Here is a 24,085-nt window from a genome sequence, read left to right on the forward strand (position 1 = left end):
GGGAGCTAATTCCCGGCGCTATTCAACTGTCGGAGAATAGTATTGACCCCACAGTATACAGGTGTCATATATCACATTACTCAGCGCAGTCTCCTGGTGCGTCCTAGTCACATTGTGCTCCGTATACAGCCTCAGTCACACACAGTATACAGGTGTCACATATCACATTACTCAGCGCAGTCTCCTGGTGCGTCCTAGTCACATTGTGCTCCGTATACAGCCTCAGTCACAGTATACAGGGATCATATATCACATTACTCAGCGCAGTCTCCTGGTGTGTCCTAGTCACATTGTGCTCCGTATACAGCCTCAGTCACACACTGTATACAGGTGTCATATATCACATTACTCAGCGCAGTCTCCTGGTGCGTCCTAGTCACATTGTGCTCCGTATACAGCCTCAGTCACACACAGTATACAGGTGTCATATATCACATTACTCAGCGCAGTCTCCTGGTGCGTCCTAGTCTCATTGTGCTCCGTATACAGCCTCAGTCACACAGTATACAGGTGTCATATATCACATTACTCAGCGCAGTCTCCTGGTGCGTCCTAGTCACATTGTGCTCCGTATACAGCCTCAGTCACACACAGTATACAGGTGTCATATATCACATTACTCAGCGCAGTCTCCTGGTGCGTCCTAGTCACATTGTGCTCCGTATATAGCCTCAGTCACACACAGTATACAGGTGTCATATATCACATTACTCAGTGCAGTCTCCTGGTGCGTCCTAGTCACATTGTGCAGTCACCTCTGCGATACAGTGCGCAGGAGAGCGGGTGAGACGACCAATAAGAAGCTGCATTCTCCTCCGCAGCGTCACACAGGCACCTCCCCCACTGCCCAGGTGAATACCCGAGATAGGCCACATGGACAGTAGAAGTCAGGGCTGATGTAGATGAAGCATAGACCTCTGTCACGCGGGAAGAGTGTGGCTGTGGCATCAGCTGTCAGACAGGGAACCAGGTACTCTAGTTACTGCCGGGGACAGGCCGGCGTGCCTCCAGCCTCACACACAATGACGTCCGGGAGGGGTGGTATTCATGTGACAGACGGTCGGGAGACCGACGGTCACATGACCTCCTCCAGCCTCCCGACACCCACTATCCCGATGGTCGGCATGCCGACCAACAGGGACTATTTCCACTCGTGGGTGTCCACGACACCCATAGAGTGGGAATAGAACCCGTGGCGACCGTAGGTCGCCACCGAGCCCGCAGCGTGGCGAGCCCGCAAGGGGCTTGCTGCACTCGCCTCTCCCCACCAGGATCCCGGCGTCAGTATGCTGCCGGGATCCCGGCGTCGGTAAGCTGACCGGCGGTCAGGAGACCGCCGTTCAGCCATACTACACCCGTCCGGGAGGTAACATACATTATGTACAAACCTCAGCCATGAGCTGTGCCTCGGGGCAAAAATACAATAACTTGCTACACAGACAGGGGGCAGCACACATGCAGAGAACGGGCCAGTGCACACAGATACGGGCAAGTGACAGGGACAGTGGTAAGGCAGATGCCAGGTGGAGGTGGTAGAGCTGGGGTAGGTGACAGGGTCAGTGCTGGGGCAGCTGGAGGTGGCAGTGCGGGTGACAGGGCCAGTGCTGGGGCAGGTGACAGGGCCAGTGCTGGGGCAGGTGACAGGGCCAGTGCTGGGGCAGGTGACAGGGCCAGTGCTGGGGCAGGTGACAGGGCCAGTGCTGGGGCAGGTGACAGGGCCAGCGTTGGGGCAGGTGACAGGTGGAAGGGCCAGCGTTGGGGCAGGTGACAGGTGGAAGGGCCAGTGCAGGTGACAGGGCCAGTGCTGAGGCAGGTGACAGGTGGAAGGGCCAGTGCTGGGGCAGGTGGAAGGGCCAGTGCTGGGGCAGGTGACAGGTGGAAGGGCCAGTGCTGGGGAAGGTGGAGGTGGCAGTGCTGGGGCAGATGACAGGTGACAGGGCCAGTGCTGGGGCAGGTGACAGGGCCAGTGCTGGGGCAGGTGACACGGCCAGTGCTGGGGCAGGTGACACGGCCAGTGCTGGGGCAGGTGACACGGCCAGTGCTGGGGCAGGTGACACGGCCAGTGCTGGGGCAGGTGACACGGCCAGTGCTGGGGCAGGTGACACGGCCAGTGCTGGGACAGGTGGCAGGGCCAGTGCTGGGGCAGGTGGAGGTGGCAGTGCTGGGGCAGGTGGAGGTGGTAGAGCTGGGGCAGGTGACAGGGCCAGTGCTGGGACAGGTGGAAGGGCCAGTGCTGGGACAGGTGGAAGGGCCAGTGCTGGGACAGGTGGAAGGGCCAGTGCTGGGACAGGTGGAAGGGCCAGTGCTGGGACAGGTGGAAGGGCCAGTGCTGGGACAGGTGACAGCGCCAGTGCTGGGGCAGGTGACAGGGCCAGTGCTGGGGCAGGTGACAGGGCCAGTGCTGGGGCAGGTGACAGGGCCAGTGCTGGGGCAGGTGACAGGGCCAGTGCTGGGGCAGGTGACAGGGCCAGTGCTGGGGCAGGTGGAAGGGCCAGTGATGGGGCAGGTGACAGGGCCAGTGCTGGGGCAGGTGACAGGGCCAGTGCTGGGGCAGGTGGAAGGGCCAGTGCAGGGACAGGTGGAAGGGCCAGTGCTGGGGCAGGTGACAGGGCCAGTGCTGGGGCAGGTGACAGGGCCAGTGCTGGGGCAGGTGACAGGGCCAGTGCTGGGGCAGGTGACAGGGCCAGTGCTGGGGCAGGTGACAGGGCCAGTGCTGGGGCAGGTGGAAGGGCCAGTGATGGGACAGGTGGCAGGGCCAGTGCTGGGGCAGGTGGCAGGGCCAGTGCTGGGGCAGGTGGCAGGGCCAGTGCTGGGGCAGGTGACAGGGCCAGTGCTGGGGCAGGTGGAAGGGCCAGTGATGGGACAGGTGGAAGGGCCAGTGCAGGGACAGGTGGAAGGGCCAGTGCTGGGGCAGGTGACAGGGCCAGTGCTGGGGCAGGTGACAGGGCCAGTGCTGGGGCAGGTGACAGGGCCAGTGCTGGGGCAGGAGACAGGGCCAGTGCTGGGGCAGGTGACAGGGCCAGTGCTGGGGCAGGTGACAGGGCCAGTGCTGGGGCAGGTGACAGGGCCAGTGCTGGGGCAGGTGGAAGGGCCAGTGATGGGACAGGTGGCAGGGCCAGTGATGGGACAGGTGGAGGTGGCAGTGCTGGGGCAGGTGACAGGTGGAAGGGCCAGTGCTGGGGCAGGTGACAGGTGGAGGTGGCAGTGCTGGGGTAGGTGGAGGTGGTAGAGCTGGGGCAGGTGACAGGTGAAAGGGCCAGTGCTGGGGCAGGTGGAGGTGGCAGTGCTGGGGCAGGTGGAGGTGGTAGAGCTGGGGCAGGTGACAGGTGGAAGGGCCAGTGCTGGGACAGGTGGAAGGGCCAGTGCTGGGACAGGTGGAAGGGCCAGTGCTGGGACAGGTGGAAGGGCCAGTGCTGGGACAGGTGGAAGGGCCAGTGCTGGGACAGGTGACAGGGCCAGTGCTGGGGCAGGTGGAAGGACCAGTGCTGGGGCAGGTGGAAGGACCAGTGCTGGGGCAGGTGGAAGGACCAGTGCTGGGGCAGGTGGAAGGACCAGTGCTGGGGCAGGTGGATGTGGCAGTGCTGGGGGAGGTGGCAGTGCTGGGGCAGGTGACAGGTGGAAGGACCAGTGCTGGGGCAGGTGGAAGGAACAGTGCTGGGGCAGGTGGAAGGGCCAGTGCTGGGGCAGGTGGAAGGGCCAGTGCTGGGGCAGGTGGAAGGGCCAGTGCTGGGGCAGGTGGAAGGGCCAGTGCTGGGGCAGGTGGAAGGACCAGTGCTGGGGCAGGTGGAGATGGCAGTGCTGGGGCAGGTGGAGGTGGCAGTGCTGGGGCAGGTGGAGGTGGCAGTGCTGGGACAGGTGGAAGGGCCAGTGCTGGGGCAGGTGGAGGTGGCAGTGCTGGGGCAGGTGGAGGTGGCAGTGCTGGAGGTGGCAGTGCTGGGGCAGGTGACAGGTGGAAGGGCCAGGGCTGGGGCAGGTGGCAGCGCTGGGGCAGGTGAAGGGTCAGGGGTGAAGCAGGTGACAGGAGCCCCGGTCCCCCCCACAGGTCCCGGGTCCCCTCATCCTCACCGTGCCGCCCCTCTCGCTCCTCAGCACGGACAGGCGGAAATCCCCGGCGCCCTCTGTCTCCACACTGAGCTGCAGCTGCACGTTGTCCCGGCCGCTCCCCGCTACCTCCCGGCTGGCCCGGACCGACACCAGGACGGTGGGCAGCGGCTGGCAGGGGACGGGCATCGCCATGTTACCCCGGCCCGGGGGTCAGACAGCGGCCTCCCTGCGCCTCTCACTTCCTGGTAATGGCGGCTCCGGCTCCATGGCGCCCCCGGCGGCCTCCTGCGGGAACTGCGCCCATCCCTCTCTCCCTCACCTACTGTATATACCATACTGTGTATATATACTGACCTTTGTACTTTACTGGGGATCCTCTGTCACTGACCTACTGTATATACCCTATCTCTATCTATCTATCTATCTATCTATCTATCTATCTATCTATCTATCTATCTATCTATCTATCTATCTATCCTGACCTGTACACTATATACTGACCTGTGTACTGTACACTGTATACTGACCTGTACACTGTACACTATGTACTGACCTGTGTAATGTACACTATATACTGACCTGTGTACTGTACACTATATACTAACTTGTGTACTGTACACTATATACTGACCTTTATACTTTACTGGGGATCCTCTGTCACTGACCTACTGTATATACCATATATATATATATATATATATATATATATATATATATTGACCTGTACACTATATACTGACCTGTGTACTGTACACTGTATACTGACCTATACACTGTACACTATATACTGACCTGTGTACTGTACACTGTATACTGACCTATACACTGTACACTATATACTGACCTGTGTACTGTACACTATATACTGACCTGTGTACTGTACAATGTATACTGACCTGTGTACTGTACAATGTATACTGACCTGTGTACTGTACACTGTATACTGACCTATACACTGTACACTATATACTGACCTCTGTACTGTACACTGTATACTGACCTATACACTGTACACTATATACTGACCTGTGTACTGTACACTATATACTGACCTGTGTACTGTACACTGTATACTGACCTGTACACTGTACACTATGTACTGACCTGTGTAATGTACACTATATACTGACCTGTGTACTGTACACTATATACCATACTTACCGACATTCTGGCTGCTCTCTGCGAGAGAGAGCAGCCAGGTCAGCTCAGCGGGCGGGCAGGGGAGGCTGTGACGTACTGTACACTATATACTGACCTGTACACTGTACACTATATACTGACCTGTGTACTGTACACTATATACTGACCTGTACACTGTACACTATGTACTGACCTGTGTAATGTACACTATATACTGACCTGTGTACTGTACACTGTATACTGACCTGTACACTGTACACTATGTACTGACCTGTGTAATGTACACTATATACTAACCTGTACACTGTACACTATATACTGACCTGTACACTGTACACTATGTACTGACCTGTGTACTGTACACTATATACTGACCTGTATACTTTACTGGGGATCCTCTGTCACTGACCTACTGTATATACCCTATATATACTGACCTGTACACTATATACTGGCCTATACACTGTACACTATATACTGACCTGTATATTGTACCCACCCCTCTGTCCCTAACTTACTGTATATACGCTATATATACTGACCTGCATACTGTACACTATATACTACATACTGACCTGTACGCTGTACTGGGGACCCTATGTCCCTCACCTACTGTATATACCCTATATACTGTACACTAACTATAAACTGACCTTTACACTGACTATATACTGACCTGTATACTGTACACTGACTTTATACTGACCTGTATACTGTACACTGACTATATACTGACGATATACTGACCTGTATACTGTACACTATGTACTATATACTGACCTGTATACTGTACACTGACTATATACTGAGCTGTATACTGTACACTATATACTGACTGTATACTGTACAGACTATATACTAACCTGTGTACTGTACAGGGCCCCTCTGTCACTGACATATACTGTACACTGTATACTATATACTGACCTGTACACTGTTACGGCCCCTCTGTCACTGACCTATACTGTATATACTGTACACTATATATTACATACTGACCTGTACACTGTACGGGACCCTCTGTCACTGACCTATACTGTATATACTGTACACTATATATTTGATACCAACCTGTACACTATATACTGACCTGTATACTGTACACTATATACTGACCTGTAAACTATATACTGACCTATACTCTGTCTACTATATACTGACCTGTATACTGTACGGGGCTCCCTGTCCCTGACCTATACTGCATATACTGTACACTATATACTAAATACTTACCTATACACTGTATGCTGACCAGTATACCGTACACTCTATATACTGACCTATACACTGTACGGGGGGGCCTCTGTCACTGACCTATATACACTCTATATACTGACCTATACACTGTACGGGGCCCCTCTGTCACTGACCTATATACACTCTATATACTGACCTATACACTGTACGGGGGGCCCCTCTGTCACTGACCTATACACTCTATATACTGACCTATACACTCTACGGGGGATCCCTCTGTCACTGACCTATATACACTCTATATACTGACCTATACACTGTATGGGGGCCCCACTGTCACTGACCTATATTCACTCTATATACTGACCTATACACTGTATGGGGGCGCCTCTGTCACTGACCTATATACACTCGATATACTGACCTATACACTGTACAGGGGGCCCTCTGTCACTGACCTATATACACTCTTTATACGGACCTATACACTGTACGAGGCCCCTCTGTCACTGACCTATATACACTCTATATACTGACCTATATACTGTACGGGGCCCCTCCGTCACTGACCTATATACAGTCTATATACTGACCTATACACTGTACGGGGACCCCACTGTCACTGACCTATATACACTCTATATACTGACCTATACACTGTACGGGGGATCCCTCTGTCACTGACCTATATACACTCTATATACTGACCTATACACTGTATGGGGGACCCTCTGTCACTGACCTATATACACTCTATATACTGATCTATACACTGTATGGGAGATACCTCTGTCACTGACCTATATACACTGTATATACTGACCTATACACTGTACGGGGATCCCTCTGTCACTGACCTATATACAGTCTATATACTGACCTATACACTGTACGGGGGATCTCTCTGTCACTGACCTATATACACTCTATATACTGACCTATACACTGTACGGGAGATCCCTCTGTCACTGACCTATATACACTCTATATACTGACCTATACACTGTACGGGGGATCCCTCTGTCACTGACCTATATACACTCTATATACTGACCTATACACTGTACGGGGGATCCCTCTGTCACTGATCTATATACACTGTATATACTGACCTATATACTGTACAGGGGATCCCTCTGTCACTGACCTATATACAGTCTATATACTGACCTATACACTGTACGGGGGATCCCTCTGTCACTGACCTATATACACTATATACTGACCTATACACTGTACGGGGGATCCCTCTGTCACTGACCTATATACACTGTATATACTGACCTATATACTGTACAGGGGATCCCTCTGTCACTGACCTATATACACTCTATATACTGACCTATACACTGTATGGGGGATCCCTCTGTCACTGACCTATATACACTCTATATACTGACCTATACACTGTACGGGGGATCCCTCTTTCACTGACCTATATACAGTCTATATACTGACCTTTACACTGTATGGGGGCCCCTCTGTCACTGATCTATATACACTCTATATACTGACCTATACACTGTATGGGGGCCCCTCTGTCACTGACCTATATACACTCTATATACTGATCTATACACTGTATGGGAGATCCCTCTGTCACTGACCTATATACACTGTATATACTGACCTATACACTGTACGGGGATCCCTCTGTCACTGACCTATATACAGTCTATATACTGACCTATACACTGTACGGGGGATCTCTCTGTCACTGACCTATATACACTCTATATACTGACCTATACACTGTACGGGAGATCCCTCTGTCACTGACCTATATACACTCTATATACTGACCTATACACTGTAGGGGGGATCCCTCTGTCACTGACCTATATACACTCTATATACTGACCTATACACTGTACGGGGGATCCCTCTGTCACTGACCTATATACACTGTATATACTGACCTATATACTGTACAGGGGATCCCTCTGTCACTGACCTATATACACTATATACTGACCTATACACTGTACGGGGGATCCCTCTGTCACTGACCTATATACACTGTATATACTGACCTATACACTGTATGGGGGCCCCTCTGTCACTGACCTATATACACTCTATATACTGACCTATACACTGTACGGGGGATCCCTCTGTCACTGACCGATTTACAGTCTATATCAGTGGTTCCCAAACTGTGTGCCGTGGCTCCCTGGTGTGCCTCGGTACACTTGCAGGGGTGCCTTGGATTGGTGGTCCAGGACCAATTCAAATTATTTATGGTCAATATAATAGGCAAAACCAGTGCTGGTGGCTGCCAGTCATAAAATATGTGGCCAGACAGTAGCAAATCTTGTCCCTCACCACACAACTGACCCTAAGGATGACATATAAACGTGATCTACTTAATGTAATATTTCTTTCTAAATTTCTCAATAAGAAATTTTTGTCCAAGGGGTGCCGTGAAAAAAATTCTGATATTCTAGGGCGCCGTGATTCAAAAAAGTTTGGAAACTACTGGTCTATGGCCCTCATTCCGAGTTGATCGGTCGCAAGGCGAATTTAGCAGAGTTACACACGCTAAGCCGCCGCCTACTGGGAGTGAATCTTAGCTTCTTAAAATTGCGACCGATGTATTCGCAATATTGCGATTACTAACTACTTAGCAGTTTCAGAGTAGCTCCAGACTTACTCTGCCTGTGCGATCATTTCAGTGCTTGTCGTTCCTGGTTGACGTCACAAACACACCCAGCGTTCGCCCAGGCACTCCCACCGTTTCCCCGGCCACTCCTGCGTTTTTTCCGGAAACGGTAGCGTTTTCAGCCACACGCCCCTGAAACGCCGTGTTTCCGCCCAGTAACACCCATTTCCTGTCAATCACATTACGATCGCCGGAGCGAAGAAAAAGCCGTGAGTAAAATTACTTTCATCATAGTAAAGTTACTTGGCGCAGTCGCAGTGCGAACATTGCGCATGCGTACTATGCGGATTTTCACTGCGATGCGATGAAAAATACCGAGCGAACAACTCGGAATGAGGGCCTATATACTGACCTATACACTGTACGGGGGATCTCTCTGTCACTGACCTATATACACTCTATATACTGACCTATACACTGTATGGGGGCCCCTCTGTCACTGACCTATATACACTCTTTATACTGACCTATACACTGTATGGGGGCCCCTCTATCACTGACCTATATACACTCTATATACTGACCTATACACTGTACAGGGGATCCCACTGTCACTGACCTATATACACTCTATATACTGACCTATACACTGTACAGGGGATCCCTCTGTCACTGACCGATTTACAGTCTATATACTGACCTATACACTGTACGGGGGATCTCTCTGTCACTGACCTATATACACTCTATATACTGACCTATACACTGTATGGGGGCCCCTCTGTCACTGACCTATATACACTCTATATACTGACCTATAAACTGTATGGGGGCCCCTCTGTCACTGACCTATATACACTCTATATACTGACCTATACACTGTACGGGAGATCCCTCTGTCACTGACCTGTTTACACTCTATATACTGACCTATACACTGTACGGGGGATCCCTCTGTCACTGACCTATATACACTCTATATACTGACCTATACACTGTACGGGGGATCCCTCTGTCACTGACCTATATACACTGTATCAGGGGCGGATTGGGAACAAAAAGCAGCCCTGGAAAAATTTGTACTAGTGGCCCCACATGGGCGGCACCAGAGGTGTAAGGTTTAGCCATGGGCCATGGCAGCAGCACCCCCCCCCCCCCCCCCAAGACTTTCCAGATAGTGGGCATGTCCAGCATCAAGGGGGAAGTTAAAAAGAAATAAAATTACATATTATGAGCACATTATATGATACACCTTCAGAATTTAGGAAACTATATCATTCTTTAGAAAGATATATTTTCTTGCTTATTACACCAACCGTATCCCAATCATTATTCACTCAATCTTATATGTCAGCCAAGCAGGCACACAGAGCATACACTAGATCATCTGCAATCACAGGCAAAGTCATTTTCATATATGCAAATTATTTTGCATCTTATTCATTATGTCTATAAAAAGGACCACATGTACTCAAACAAAACAGGCCCCACGGGTGCATCGGCCCACCGGGAATCTTCCCTGTGAACCCTATGGCCAATCCGCCTCTGCACTGTATATACTGACCTATATACTGTACAGGGGATCCCTCTGTCACTGACCTATATACAGTCTATATACTGACCTATACACTGTACGGGGGATCCCTCTGTCACTGACCTATATACACTATATACTGACCTATACACTGTACGGGGGATCCCTCTGTCACTGACCTATATACACTGTATATACTGACCTATACACTGTATGGGGGCCCCTCTGTCACTGACCTATATACACTCTATATACTGACCTATACACTGTACGGGGGATCCCTCTGTCACTGACCGATTTACAGTCTATATACTGACCTATACACTGTCCGGGGGATCTCTCTGTCACTGACCTATATACACTCTATATACTGACCTATACACTGTATGGGGGCCCCTCTGTCACTGACCTATACCTATATACACTCTATATACTGACCTATACACTGTATGGGGGCCCCTCTGTCACTGACCTATATACACTCTATATACTGACCTATACACTGTATGGGGGCCCCTCTGTCACTGACCTATATACACTCTATATACTGACCTATACACTGTACAGGGGATCCCTCTGTCACTGACCTATATACAGTCTATATACTGACCTATACACTGTACGGGGGATCCCTCTGTCACTGACCTATATACACTCTATATACTGACCTATACACTGTACGGGGGATCCCTCTGTCACTGACCTATATACACTGTATATACTGACCTATATACTGTACAGGGGATCCCTCTGTCACTGACCTATATACACTGTATATACTGACCTATATACTGTACAGGGGATCCCTCTGTCACTGACCTATACACTGTACGGGGGGCCCCTCTGTCACTGACCTATATACACTCTATATACTGACCTATACACTGTATGGAGGCCCCTGTGTCTCTGACCTATACACTGTATGGGGGCCCCTGTGTCTCTGACCTGTACACTGTACGGGGGCTCCTTTGTCACTGACCTATACACTGTACGGGAGATCCCTCTGTCACTGACCTATATACACTCTATATACTGACCTATACACTGTATGGGGGCCCCTCTGTCACTGACCTATATACACTCTATATACTGACCTATACACTGTATGGGGGCCCCTGTGTCTCTGACCTATACACTGTATGGAGGCCCCTGTGTCTCTGACCTGTACACTGTGTGGGGGCCCCTCTGTCTCTGACCTATATACACTCTATATACTGACCTGTACACTGTATGGAGGCCCCTGTGTCTCTGACCTATACACTGTATGGGGGCCCCTGTGTCTCTGACCTATACACTGTATGGAGGCCCCTGTGTCTCTGACCTGTACACTGTGTGGGGGCCCCTCTGTCTCTGACCTATATACACTCTATATACTGACCTATACACTGTATGGGGGCCCCTGTGTCTCTGACCTGTACACTGTGTGGGGGCCCCTGTGTCTCTGACCTATACACTGTATGGGGGCCCCTGTGTCTCTGACCTGTACACTGTATGGAGGCCCCTGTGTCTCTGACCTGTACACTGTGTGGGGGCCCCTCTGTCTCTGACCTATATACACTCTATATACTGACCTATACACTGTATGGAGGCCCCTGTGTCTCTGACCTATACACTGTATGGGGGCCCCTGTGTCTCTGACCTGTACACTGTGTGGGGGCCCCTGTGTCTCTGACCTATACACTGTATGGGGGCCCCTGTGTCTCTGACCTGTACACTGTGTGGGGGCCCCTGTGTCTCTGACCTATACACTGTATGGGGGCCCCTGTGTCTCTGACCTGTACACTGTGTGGGGGCCCCTGTGTCTCTGACCTATACACTGTATGGGGGCCCCTGTGTCTCTGACCTGTATACTGTGTGGGGGCCCCTGTGTCTCTGACCTATACACTGTATGGGGGCCCCTGTGTCTCTGACCTGTACACTGTATGGAGGCCCCTGTGTCTCTGACCTATACACTGTATGGAGGCCCCTGTGTCTCTGACCTATACACTGTATGGAGGCCCCTGTGTCTCTGACCTATACACTGTATGGAGGCCCCTGTGTCTCTGACCTGTACACTGTGTGGGGGCCCCTCTGTCTCTGACCTATATACACTCTATATACTGACCTGTACACTGTATGGAGGCCCCTGTGTCTCTGACCTATACACTGTATGGGGGCCCCTGTGTCTCTGACCTATACACTGTATGGAGGCCCCTGTGTCTCTGACCTGTACACTGTGTGGGGGCCCCTCTGTCTCTGACCTATATACACTCTATATACTGACCTATACACTGTATGGGGGCCCCTGTGTCTCTGACCTGTACACTGTGTGGGGGCCCCTGTGTCTCTGACCTATACACTGTATGGGGGCCCCTGTGTCTCTGACCTGTACACTGTATGGAGGCCCCTGTGTCTCTGACCTGTACACTGTGTGGGGGCCCCTCTGTCTCTGACCTATATACACTCTATATACTGACCTATACACTGTATGGAGGCCCCTGTGTCTCTGACCTATACACTGTATGGGGGCCCCTGTGTCTCTGACCTGTACACTGTGTGGGGGCCCCTGTGTCTCTGACCTATACACTGTATGGGGGCCCCTGTGTCTCTGACCTGTACACTGTGTGGGGGCCCCTGTGTCTCTGACCTATACACTGTATGGGGGCCCCTGTGTCTCTGACCTGTACACTGTGTGGGGGCCCCTGTGTCTCTGACCTATACACTGTATGGGGGCCCCTGTGTCTCTGACCTGTACACTGTATGGAGGCCCCTGTGTCTCTGACCTATACACTGTATGGAGGCCCCTGTGTCTCTGACCTGTACACTGTGTGGGGGCCCCTGTGTCTCTGACCTATACACTGTATGGGGGCCCCTGTGTCTCTGACCTATACACTGTATGGGGGCCCCTGTGTCTCTGACCTGTACACTGTGTGGGGGCCCCTGTGTCTCTGACCTATACACTGTATGGGGGCCCCTGTGTCTCTGACCTATACACTGTATGGAGGCCCCTGTGTCTCTGACCTATACACTGTATGGGGGCCCCTGTGTCTCTGACCTGTACACTGTATGGAGGCCCCTGTGTCTCTGACCTGTACACTGTATGGGGGCTCCTTTGTCACTGACCTATACACTGTACGGGAGATCCCTCTGTCACTGACCTATATACACTCTATATACTGACCTATACACTGTATGGGGGCCCCTGTGTCTCTGACCTATACACTGTGTGGGGGCCCCTGTGTCTCTGACCTGTACACTGTATGGAGGCCCCTGTGTCTCTGACCTGTACACTGTATGGAGGCCCCTGTGTCTCTGACCTGTACACTGTATGGGGGCCCCTGTGTCACTGACCTATACACATCGGCAGCTACTTACACTTCAGCAGGACTATGGCCCTCATTCCGAGTTGATCACTCGCTGCCGTTTTTCGCAGTGCAGCGATCAAGTGAAAAAGCGGCAATTCTGCGCATGCGCTAAGTACTTTTACACAAAACTTTGTAGTTTAACCCAAGCTCGAGCGACGTTTTCCAGTTGCTCGAGTGATCGTAGTGTGATCAGGGCCAGATTAACAATGGGGCGGATGGAGCTACAGCTCCAGGCCTCCACATAAAAATAGGCCCATCATGCTAGCAGCAGGATGCTGACCAGGTGCACAGTTGGCCAAATAATTATAAATCAAAGTATTAAAATTATTTTTCTCACAAAATGATCCAAGTTTTCTATGCTTATTTATTTAGGGAGACATTGGGGCACATAGGCCGGCCCTGAGTATGATTGACAGGAAGTGGGTGTTTCTGGGCGGAAACAGGCCGTTTTATGGGAGTGTGTTAAAAAACGCAGGCGTGCCAGTAAAAAACGCAGGAGTGGCTGGAGAAACAGGGGAGTGGCTGGCCGAACACAGGGCGTGTGTGTGACGTCAAACCAGGAACGGAACTGTCTGCATTCGTTGCAAGATAGGAGTAGGTCTGGAGCTACTCAGAAACTGCATGACATTTTACCTGTGCAATTCTGCTAACCTTACGTTCACACTTCTGCTAAGCTAAGATACACTCCCAGAGGGCGGCGGCCTAGCATGTGCACTGCTGCTAAAAGCAGCTAGCGAGCAAACAACTCGGAATGAGGGACTATGTGTAATAGGCCCTGCGATTCTGCCCATCTCAGCTGCAGATAATTTCTCTGACGTCCTAGTGGATGCTGGGCACTCCGTAAGGACCATGGGGAATAGAAGGGCTCCGCAGGAGACTGGGCACTCTAAAAGAAAGATTAGGTACTATCTGGTGTGCACTGGCTCCTCCCACTATGACCCTCCTCCAGACCTCAGTTAGATTTCTGTGCCCGGCCGAGCTGGATGCACACTAGGGGCTCTCCTGAGCTCCTAGAAAGAAAGTTTATTTTAGGTTTTTTATTTTACAGTGAGACCTGCTGGCAACAGGCTCACTGCAGCGAGGGACTAAGGGGAGAAGAAGCGAACCTACCTGCTTGCAGCTAGCTTGGGCTTCTTAGGCTACTGGACACCATTAGCTCCAGAGGGATCGACCGCATGGAACTGGCCTTGGTGTTCGTTCCCGGAGCCGCGCCACCGTCCCCCTTACAGAGCCAGAAGAAAGAAGAGGTCCGGAAAATCGGCGGCAGAAGACTTCGGTCTTCACCAAGGTAGCGCACAGCACTGCAGCTGTGTGCCATTGCTCCTCATGCACACTTCACACTCCGGTCACTGAGGGTGCAGGTCGCTGGGGGGGGGGGGCGCCCTGAGGGCAATATATGACACCTTGGCTGGCAAATCTACATCATATATAGTCCTAGAGGCTATATATGTGATAAATACCCCTGCCAGTATTCCAGAAAAAGCGGGAGAAAGTCAGTTGAAAAAGGGGCGGGGCTTCTCCCTCAGCACACTGGCGCCATTTTCTCTTCACAGTGCAGCTGGAAGACAGCTCCCCAGGCTCTCCCCTGTAGTTTTCAGGCTCAAAGGGTTAAAAAGAGAGGGGGGGCACAAAATTTAGGCGCAATATTGTATATACAAGCAGCTATTGGGAAAAATTCACTCAATATAGTGTTAATCCCAAAATTATATAGCGCTCTGGTGTGTGCTGGCATACTCTCTCTCTGTCTCCCCAAAGGGCTGTGTGGGGTCCTGTCCTCAGTCAGAGCATTCCCTGTGTGTATGTGCGGTGTGTCGGTACGGCTGTGTCGACACGTTTGATGAGGAGGCTTATGTGATGGCAGAGCAGATGCCGATAAATGTGATGTCGCCCCCTGTGGGGCCGACACCAGAGTGGATGGATAGGTGGAAGGTATAAACCGACAGTGTCAACTCCTTACATAAAAGGCTGGATGACGTAACAGCTATGGGACAGCCGGCTTCTCAGCCCGCGCCTGCCCAGGCGTCTCAAAGGCCATCAGGGGCTCAAAAAACGCCCGCTCCCTCAGATGGCAGACACAGATGTCGACACGGAGTCTGACTCCAGTGTCGACGAGTTTAAGACATATACACAATCCACTAGGAACATCCGTTACATGATCCCGGCAATAAAAAATGTGTTACACATTTCTGACATTAACCCAAGTACCACTAAAAAAGGGTTTTATGTTTGGGGAGAAAAAGCAGGCAGTGTTTTGTTCCCCCATCGAATGAGTGAATGAAGTGTGAAAAAGCGTGGGTTCCCCCGATAAGAAACTGGTAATTTCTAAAAAGTTACTGATGGCGTACCCTTTCCCACCAGAGGATAAGTTACGCTGGGAGATATCCCCTAGGGTGGATAAGGCGCTCACACGTTTGTCAAAAAAGGTGGCACTGCCGTCTTAGGATACGGCCACTTTGAAGGTACCTGCTGATAAAAAGCAGGAGGCTATCCTGAAGTCTGTATTTACACACTCAGGTACTAGACTGAGACCTGCAGATAGTGCTGCTGCAGCGTGGTCTGTAACCCTGTCAAACAGGGATACTATTTTGCGAACATAAGACGTCGTCTTATATATGAGGGATGCACAGAGGGATATTTTGCCGGCTGGCATCCAGAATTAATGCAATGTCCATTCTGTCAGGAGGGTATTAGAGACCCGACACTGGACAGGTGATGCTGACTTTAAAAGGCACATAGAGCCTTATAAGGGTGAGGAATTGTTTGGGGATGGTCTCTGGGACCTCGTATCCACAGCAACAGCTGGGAAGAAAATTTTTTACCTCAGGTTTCCTCACAGCCTACGAAAGCACTGTATTATCAGGTACAGTCCTTTCGGCTTCAGAAAAGCAAGCGGGTCAAAGGCGCTTCCTTTCTGCACAGAGACGAGGGAAGAGGGAAAAAGCTGCACCAGTCAGCCAGTTCCCAGAATCAAAATTCTTCCCCCGCTTCCTCTGAGTCCACCGCATGACGCGGGGGCTCCACAGGCGTAGCCAGGTACGGTGGGGGGCCGCCTCAAAAATTTCAGCGATCAGTGGGCTCGCTCACAGGTGGATCCCTGGATCCTTCAAGTATTATCTCAGGGGTACAAGCTGGAATTCGAGGCGTCTCCCCCCCGCCGTTTCCTCAAATCTGCCTTGCCGACAACTCCCTCAGGCAGGGAGGCTGTGCTAGAGGCAATTCACAAGCTGTATTCCCAGCAGGTGATAGTCAAGGTGCCCCTACTTCAACAAGGACGGGGTTACTATTCCACACTGTTTGTGGTACCGAAACCGGACGGTTCGGTGAGACCCATTTTAAATTTGAAATCCTTGAACACATACATAAAAAAATTCAAGTTCAAGATGGAATCGCTCAGGGCGGTTATTGCAAGCCTGGAGGAGGGGGATTACATGGTATCCCTGGACATCAAGGATGCTTTCCTACATGTCCCCATTTACCATCCTCACCAGGAGTACCTCAGATTTGTGGTACAGGATTGCCATTACCAATTCCAAACACTGCCGTTTGGACTGTCCACGGCACCGAGGGTCTTTACCAAGGTAATGGCAGAAATGATGATACTCCTTCGAAAAAAGGAAGTTTTAATTATCCCGTACTTGGACGATCTCCTTATAAAGGCGAGGTCCAAGGAGCAGTTGTTGGTCGGAGTAGCACTATCTCGGGAAGTGCTACAACAGCACGGATGGATTCTATACATTCCAAAGTCACAGCTGGTTCCTACCACACGCCTACTGTTCCTGGGGATGGTTCTGGACACAGAACATAAAAAAGTGTTTCTCCCGCAGGAGAAAGCCAAGGAGCTGTCATCTCTAGTCAGAGACCTCCTGAAACCAAAACAGGTATCGGTGCATCACTGCACACGAGTCCTGGGAAAAATGGTAGCTTCTTACGAAGCAAAATTCCATTCGGCAGGTTCCATGCAAGAACCTTTCAGTGGGACCTCTTGGACAAGTGGTCGGGATCGCATCTTCAGATGCATCGGCTGATAACCCTGTCTCCAAGGACCAGGGTATCTCTACTGTGGTGGCTGCAGAGTGCTCATCTTCAAGAGGGCCGCAGATTCGGCATACAGGACTGGGTCCTGGTAACCACGGATGCCAGCTTTCGAGGCTGGGGGGCAGTCACACAGGGAAGAAATTTCCAAGGACTTTGGTCATCAGGAGTCGTCCCTACACATAAATATTCTGGAACTGAGGGCCATTTACAATGCCCTAAGTCTGGCAAGGCCTCTGCTTCAAAACCAGCCGGTACTGATCCAATCAGACAACATCACGGCAGTCGCCCATGTAAACCGACAGGGCGGCACAAGAAGCAAGATGGCGATGGCAGAAGCCACAAGGATTCTCCGATGGGCGGAAAATCACGTCTTAGCACTGTCAGCAGTGTTCATTTCGGGAGTGGACAACTGGGAAGCACACTTCCTCAGCAGACACGACCTACACCCGGGAGAGTGGGGACTTCACCCAGAAGTCTTCCAACTGTTGGTAAACCGTTGGGAAAGGCCACAGGTGGACATGATGGCGTCCCGCCTAAACAAAAAACTAGATATTGCGCCAGGTCAAGGGACCCTCAGGCAATAGCTGTGGACGCTCTAGTGACACCGTGGGTGTACCAGTCGGTTTATGTATTCCCTCCTCTGCCTCTCATACCAAAGGTACTGAGAATAATAAGAAAACGAGGAGTAAGAACGATACTCGTGGTTCCGGATGGGCCAAGAAGAGCTTGGTACCCAGAACTTCAAGAAATGATATCAGAGGACCCATGGCCTCTACCGCTCAGACAGGATCTGCTACAGCAGGGGCCCTGTCTGTTCCAAGACTTACCGTGGCTGCGTTTGACGGCATGGCGGTTGAATTCCGGATCCTAAAGGAAAAGGGCATTCCGGAAGAAGTCATTCCTACGCTGATAAAAGCCAGGAAAGAAGTAACCACAAACTATTATCACCGTATTTGGCGAAAATATGTTGCGTGGTGTGAGGCCAGGAAGGCCCCAACAGAGGAATTTCAGCTGGGTCGTTTTCTGCACTTCCTACAGTCAGGGGTGACTATGGGCCTAAAATTGGGTTCCATTAAGGTCCAGATTTCGGCTCTGTCAATTTTCTTCCAGAAAGAACTGGCTTCACTGCCTGGAGTTCAGACATTTGTAAAGGGAGTGCTACATATTCAGCCCCCTTTTGTGCCTCCTGTGGCACCTTGGGATCTCAGCGTGGTGTTGAGTTTCTTAAAATCACATTGGTTTGAGCCACTTAAAACTGTGGATTTGAAATATCTCACGTGGAAAGTGGTCATGTTATTGGCCTTGGCTTCGGCCAGGCGTGTGTCAGAATTGGCGGCTTTGTCATGTAAAAGCCCTTATCTGATTTTCCATATGGATAGGGCAGAATTGAGGACTCGTCCCCAGTTTCTCCCTAAGGTGGTATCAGCTTTTCACTTGAACCAACCTATTGTAGTGCCTGCGGCTACTAGGGACTTGGAAGATTCCAAGTTACTGGACGTAGTCAGGGCCTTAAAAATGTATATTTCCAGGACGGCTGGAGTCAGGAAAACTGACTCGCTTTTTATCCTGTAGGCACCCAACAAAATAGGTGCTCCTGCTTCTAAGCAGACTATTGCTCGCTGAATTTGTAGCACAATTCAGCTGGAGCATTCTGCGGCTGGATTGCCGCATCCTAAATCAGTAAAAGCCCATTCCACGAGGAAAGTGGGCTCATCTTGAGCGGCTGCCCGAGGGGTCTCGGCTTTACAATTTTGCCGAGCTGCAACTTGGTCAGGGGCAAACACGTTTGCTAAATTCTACAAAATTGATACCCTGGCTGAGGAGGACCTTGAGTTCTCTCATTCAGTGCTGCAGAGTCATCCGCACTCTCCCGCCCGTTTGGGAGCTTTGGTATAATCCCCATGGTCCTTACGGAGTTCCCAGCATCCACTAGGACGTCAGAGAAAATAAGATTTTACTCACCGGTAAATCTATTTCTCGTAGTCCGTAGTGGATGCTGGGCGCCCATCCCAAGTGCGGATTGTCTGCAATACTTGTATGTAGTTATTGCCTAACTAAGGGTTATTGTTGAGCCATATGTTGAGAGGCTCAGTTATATTTCATACTGTTAACTGGGTGTAGTATCACGAGTTATACGGTGTGATTGGTGTGGCTGGTATGAGTCTTACCCGGGATTCAAAATCCTTCCTTATTGTGTCAGCTCTTCCGGGCACAGTATCCTAACTGAGGTCTGGAGGAGGGTCATAGTGGGAGGAGCCAGTGCACACCAGATAGTACCTAATCTTTCTTTTAGAGTGCCCAGTCTCCTGCGGAGCCCTTCTATTCCCCATGGTCCTTACGGAGTGCCCAGCATCCACTACGGACTACGAGAAATAGATTTACCGGTGAGTAAAATCTTATTTTTTAAATGACAGAACCAGGTTGTTCTCTGGGAATTCGCATCGGCCGGGATTTCTGTGCACTGCAGTCTCCAGTTAATATCTCATGTTATATTTATTATGATCTAGACCAGAGGTTCTCAAACTCGGTCCTCGGGGGCCCACACAGTGCATGTTTTGCAGGTCTCCTCACAGAATCGCAAGTGAAATAATTAGCTCCACCTGCGGACCTCTTAAAATGTGTCAGTTTTAACATGTCATATGTAGTGCTCTGTGCACAATTGTAGGATTACATGTTTAACTGTATTTATTTTATATTCAAGATATGGTCACCTGTACTTTAAAGGGGAAAATGCACTTACTCTTATCAATGTCTGAATAATCATCTCCTGTCAGTAGGAAGTGGCATGCTAATGGCCCTGTGCTAGCAGAGAGGTGTGAATGACAAAACCTTTTGATGTGTAAGTACCTTAGAGAGAGATGTTACTCACAGGAATCTCCTTATCCCATATGTAAAGTAGTTCTGGGCTTGGAACCTGTTTCATGTAATGATTTAATTGATATACGGACCCTGAATGGCAGATGCAGGAAGGAAGACTGTTTGATGTGTTGTATAGCCTTTCCTGTTGTAATCCCAAACACTGGGTTTGCCTGAAGATGAAGAGAAGAACCGTGGTTCCAAATGCCACGGCAGGTTAGGAGTTTGGTGGTGGCAGCATAAACCCCGCCCACAGCGCAGTGGGTGGAGTCAGTAACAGGCGGTTACTGACGGTAAGCGGGAATCCCCTATGTGGTCAGGCCTCGTGTGACCTGACCCTCCATTCTGTGCGCAGGAGACGGGATGCGAAAGCGGCGAGTGCTTTCGTGTGGGACCGTCCTGTCACAGAAATTGGTGGCAGCAGTGGGATCATCCCAGGCGGCTTTTCATCACCCGATTGAAGAAACCGAATTACTCAGGGGAGGAGTAACTGCAGCGCAGGAGAACGCACAAGATGGCGGAATTCAGCGGAATGTCCAAGGATGATCTGGAGATTGTGTGCCAGGAGAAGGGTGTGGATATCCCTTTCAACGTGTCCAGAAGCGTCATGAAGGCGGCGCTCATGAGCGTGGAGGAGTCCCATCGGCTGGAGGTGGAAAGCACTGACGGCGTCAGCATCGTAGAGGACGGCCCAACAGTAGACCTTCGTAAGGAACCGGTGAGACCCACAAGCCCCGCCTTCTCTCACAGCAGCAATGTTTCCCAGCAATCCCTAGCAGGGCCAGGATCCCAACGTCCCAGGGGGGGCGGCCCGGATACCCTAGCAGATCGGCCAGCGGAATAGGGGGAAAGGGCAACGGAGCAAGAACGCATGCTTGTCATTTGGATGTGGCATGCGGAGCGGGCACCACAGGCCGTGGTACCCCGGGAGCCGTTGTCAGCTGTTGTACACAGATCAGGACGCATTCAGTTTGCCAAGTTTGCAGACAGTGATGGGGACATTGATGGACATTTACAAGTTTTTGAAAGGACTTGTAAACTACACGATTTACCCAAGTCGGAGTGGGTGAGACACCTTGTGCCCACTCTGCATGGAGAGGCCTTGGAGGCCTATCGAGGAGTGGCCACGGAGGACTGTGGGGACTATGACGAAGTCTCACGGGCCCTCCTCCAGCGATTCTTCATCACTCCAGAGTCTTACAGGAAGAAGTTCAGAGACTTGCCCAAGAATCCTAGCAGCACCCATGAGCAGTTCGCCACCCAGCTGCGGCAGTATGTGGTGAAGTGGGTGAAGGATTCTGAAGCCACTACCTGGGACGCACTGATCGACCTGATCTGCAGGGAGCAGTTCTACCGCAGGTGCGCCCCAGAAGTGAAGGAGTGGGTGCTAGACCGGGAGCCACCCAGCTTAAAGATGGCTGCCCAATTAGCAGACAAGTATGTGGCAATTCGGCCACAGGGGCAGAAGCACCCCGCCAGCAGCCAGCTCCAAAAGACTGTACCATCAGGGAGACACCCCTCTTCAGCTCATCGCCCCCCAAAGCAAGCATCTTCCAACCCGGGTGCTCTTGGCCAGCAACCGCACCGCAGCGTCCCTGCAACTGATCAGAGATCATCGGTGCCACGACTGGAGAAGAAGTGCTATGGCTGTGGGAAAATCGGACATCTGAGGATGAACTGTCCTGCATCCCAAGCACCCCAGACTCGTGCCCCAAATCCGAGTGCTGGAGCTCGGCTTGCTTGTTTGACGAGTGGAGATGAGCCTACAGAGACTGTTCCCCCTCCAGTCAGTCCGATGGAGTGTGGCGAGAGACAGGTGCACTCTGCGGAGAGAGTCACCTGCATGGCCAAATAGCCCCTACATAACATGTGGAGGCACCTGCAGCCGGTCCACGTGGGATCCCTGCAGGGGGAAGGCCTAAGAGACTCTGGGGCCTCAATCACTGTGGTGAGCCCCCATCTTATAGATCCTGCTGCAGTATTGCAGGGTCGCACTGCCAAGGTCACCCTGGCAGATGGAACAGAGAAAGAGGTTCCCATGGCAAGAGTGTACCTGGACTGGGGAGCTGGACCAGAGTTGCGAGAAGTTGCCGTCATGGATGGTCTCCCAACTGATGTGGTCCTAGGAAATGACCTGGGTGGTGGGATCGTCACCACGTTTGCTGGCGCCATTCCCCGGAGTCAAGTTCCACAACCACCGTTGACATCAGCTACTCCAGCACAGCCCAGCCCAGAGGAAAAGACTACAGCTGCTAGACAACTGCCAGCACAGCCAACCACAGCATCAACCAGCCCAGAGGAAAAGATTACAGCGGCTAGATCGGCACATCGACCCCGCATGACTTTTGCCTCTGGTATGCCTACGTCCCCTAGCAACGCAGAGGATGTCGGTTCCAGCTCGTTTGATCCTGTGGGGGTGCCCAATGATGCTCCTGACCCAAGTGGTTTGCCAACTCCGGCGGTGAGTATGAGAAACCACACTGACTTTTCCATGACTGACCCCTACCAGACTGACCCTAGTAGTCCCCACCTAGATCCCCCTGTAGAGTGTCCCAATTTAGGAGAGATTGAGGGCCACAGGCAGGAGTTTAGGGAGGCTCAACTCTCTGACCCTTCCCCGAAAGGCATGAGGCGCCACTCTGGCAGCGGCCTTGACAGGGTTGGGGCAGGAAGTTTGACCTGGCGGGAAGGGTTAAGGTACAGGGTAGACAGGAAAGTGGGAGGGGATAGACCAGATAGGGAATGTGTCCAACTGGTCCCCCCAGGGAACTTTCCTGCGCAACCGGTGTCGGTTGCCAGCGAAACCCCTTTGGGCAGTAACCCTGAGATAGACGTACCCTGAAGTGCCTGACAGTGCTTACCCTGGTCTGGAATGTCGGATGACGCCCAGACCAACTGTAAGGCTGGTGCCATGCGTTGGCAGCTGGGGCACTCCAGCGGTTGTGTTGTCTCTGGGCCTCTGCCCATAGGGGAACCCTTGCAGCAAGTTGCTGTGGACATAGCAGGTCCCCTGCCTGTGCGCAGTAGATCGGGGAAGACACGTAGCCTCCCTGTAGTGGATGCCACACAGGATCCAGAGGCTGGTGGTCTGGCCGCCATCACTGTGGCACAGGTAGCGGACGAGGAGGAAGGAGTAGGCCTAGGTGACAGGGTAGGTTTCCCGAGTCATAGGTCGACAGAGGAGGATTGGAGGGCAGACAGTTGCCAGATAGAAATGACGGAGGTGCAGTGCCTGGGGCACCATGTGGGAGGAGACAGGGGTAGGCCCAAAGCAGAGGCCACCAGAGGCTGTCCCCGACCCACATCACCCAGACAGGTACTGACCTTAGAACC

General features: G+C 51.6%; 1 protein-coding gene across 1 annotated transcript in view; it reads right to left on the minus strand.

Moving 5' to 3' along the window:
* Positions 1–4,341, minus strand: part of SHARPIN (SHANK associated RH domain interactor) — a 91,360-nt gene extending 87,019 nt beyond the window's left edge. Inside the window, exon 1 of the mRNA XM_063921109.1 lies at positions 4,066–4,341. Within this exon, the coding sequence (XP_063777179.1) occupies positions 4,066–4,236 (171 nt within the window). The 5' untranslated portion in view covers positions 4,237–4,341. The remainder of the gene's footprint in view (positions 1–4,065) is intronic.
* Between the last annotated feature and the right edge of the window lie 19,744 nt (positions 4,342–24,085).

This window comes from Pseudophryne corroboree, chromosome 5 (assembly GCF_028390025.1).
Source record: "Pseudophryne corroboree isolate aPseCor3 chromosome 5, aPseCor3.hap2, whole genome shotgun sequence".
Lineage (NCBI taxonomy): Eukaryota > Metazoa > Chordata > Amphibia > Anura > Myobatrachidae > Pseudophryne > Pseudophryne corroboree.